A 2,236-nucleotide genomic window follows, 5' to 3' on the forward strand; every position below is an offset into this window, starting at 1 on the left:
TTTACCATTTTTTTCTAGATTCTCATTAAACTAAAAGACCGAAAGCGACTCTCTGAGCTACGAGCTGCCATTCAGACCAGTCAGGATGTGGACTACGTACAGCGGTACATTGACAACGTCCTACGGACGTCCACCATCAAGTGGAAGAACTGAAGCTCGTCAGCATCATCACTTTATATTTTTCTATCTAAAGGCTGCAATAAAAATGTAAAGCACAACACAGGAACATCGATGTTACTCTTCTTGGAATGTTTTTGAGGTTCTTTTAAAATTTTAGAATCGGGTTCTATTTCATAGATTTACCCAAATCCGTCGTTTCAAGCGTCAGCCGGTGTCCGTCCTTTGCGAGCGCCGCCCAGTCTACAGCGTGGCCGGGCGCACTGTAGCCGGTGCTGCTCCTCCGCAGTAGCGCCGCTGCCGCTACCCTCGTCGTCGCTACAGCACAAGCCGATGAAGAAGAAGAAGACGAAGACACACACAAACAGTACAAAGAAAGAGAAAACTGGCAGAGACAGAGAGATTGAAAGTGAGAAACGCATTCTCTTTCTCTGACTGTCTTTCTTTCTTTTCCTGCGATCCAAATCTGGTCGTGTCGCCAACTTCCAAACCAGCGGCAGCCGTACCGAAAACGCGCAGAGTCTCCTCTGTCTGCCTCTGTGTGTTTGTTTTGGTGGTGAAGAGGGAGAGAGAGAAGGTGCAACAAAACAAACAACTCGACGACGACGACGACGATATCATCAGAAACTTTGATCTTTGATCTCCTCCTTCTAACTCTCTTCAAAGGGAAACACACCCGCTGACCACACAGCGCTCTCTGAGCTACAGCAAAAGAAACAGAAAATGGCAGGCTTGCCGCGAAGAATCATCAAGGTAAGGCGAGGCTTTTTGAGGATGATTTGACATTTTCCATTTCTAAAACTGTTCCTCCCCAAAGGAGACACAACGCCTGATGGCGGAGCCGGTGCCGGGCATCTCGGCGGTGCCCGACGAGAGCAATGCCCGCTACTTTCACGTCGTCGTCGCCGGACCAGAAGGCGTAAGTTGCAAGCGATAAAGCTCTTTATTGACTTGTTTGCCAATCTTCTCAACTTTCTCCCTTTCACCCCTTCTCAGTCTCCCTTTGAAGGCGGCGTCTTCAAGCTGGAGCTCTTCCTCCCCGAGGAGTATCCCATGTCAGCCCCCAAAGTGCGATTCATGACTAAAATCTACCATCCCAACATTGACAAGTGAGTGTGGTGTGTGTTTGTTCAATGACATTTCAAAACTGACAACTTTGCTTTGCTTTAGGCTCGGCAGAATCTGCCTCGACATTCTCAAAGGTAATGTTTGCTTTGTTAACTTGTTTTTCCCGTACTAAACATTCTCTTCCACTTTTCCCTTCTAGACAAGTGGAGTCCGGCGCTGCAAATTCGCACTGTTCTGCTGTCAANAGCTCTTCCTCCCCGAGGAGTATCCCATGTCAGCCCCCAAAGTGCGATTCATGACTAAAATCTACCATCCCAACATTGACAAGTGAGTGTGGTGTGTGTTTGTTCAATGACATTTCAAAACTGACAACTTTGCTTTGCTTTAGGCTCGGCAGAATCTGCCTCGACATTCTCAAAGGTAATGTTTGCTTTGTTAACTTGTTTTTCCCGTACTAAACATTCTCTTCCACTTTTCCCTTCTAGACAAGTGGAGTCCGGCGCTGCAAATTCGCACTGTTCTGCTGTCAATCCAGGCGCTCCTTTCGGCGCCCAATCCCGACGATCCACTGGCCAACGACGTTGCCGAGCAGTGGAAGGTGAACGAGGCGGAGGCAATTAGAACAGGTGAGCGTCTTTTTAATGCTCAAAAAGAACGCTCAAAACATTAAACATCACTTTCCTCTTATACTTTAGCTCGCGATTGGACTCAACGCTACGCCAGTGGCCAGTGNTAAAACATTAAACATAACTTTCCTCTTATACTTTAGCTCGCGATTGGACTCAACGCTACGCCAGTAGCCAGTGATCAGGCGGTGGTGGCGATTGAGCACGCATCCAGCACACTACCACAACACTAGAGCCTGACCAGATTCAATAATTCTAATATATCATACCAACCAACCAACGATTCCACAGCAATTGATGATGATGAAGTCCAATCCTGCAAATGTACTAAGCTCTACGAGTGTGTTGTTCTACCCTCCAAACTGCTGCACTGAACTCTTCTGACATTGTAACAGCAGTGTCTGTCTTCGATCGTTCTGTCTCTT

General features: G+C 47.3%; 1 protein-coding gene across 1 annotated transcript; it reads left to right on the forward strand.

Annotated features, from left to right (window-relative positions):
* The first annotated feature begins 840 nt into the window (after positions 1-840).
* On the forward strand, positions 841-1,992 carry LOC108354125 (ubiquitin-conjugating enzyme E2 N). Its single transcript, XM_017605319.1, has 6 exons — positions 841-870; positions 935-1,036; positions 1,114-1,226; positions 1,288-1,319; positions 1,671-1,811; positions 1,955-1,992. Exons 1-6 carry the CDS (start codon positions 841-843, stop codon positions 1,990-1,992), a joined length of 456 nt encoding a protein of 151 aa, XP_017460808.1.
* Positions 1,993-2,236: the final 244 nt, after the last annotated feature.

Source organism: Rhagoletis zephyria, unplaced genomic scaffold (genome assembly GCF_001687245.7).
Source record: "Rhagoletis zephyria isolate East Lansing unplaced genomic scaffold, Rhagoletis_zephyria_1.1 Rzeph_scaffold_33578, whole genome shotgun sequence".
Lineage (NCBI taxonomy): Eukaryota > Metazoa > Arthropoda > Insecta > Diptera > Tephritidae > Rhagoletis > Rhagoletis zephyria.

Coding starts and splice junctions, on each gene's coding strand:
- LOC108354125 (XM_017605319.1), top strand. CDS start 841: ATGGCAGGCTTGCCGCGAAGAATCATCAAG. Junction 1,227..1,287: donor TACCATCCCAACATTGACAA/GTGAGTGTGGTG, acceptor GCTTTGCTTTAG/GCTCGGCAGAATCTGCCTCG. Junction 1,812..1,954: donor GGCGGAGGCAATTAGAACAG/GTGAGCGTCTTT, acceptor CTTATACTTTAG/CTCGCGATTGGACTCAACGC.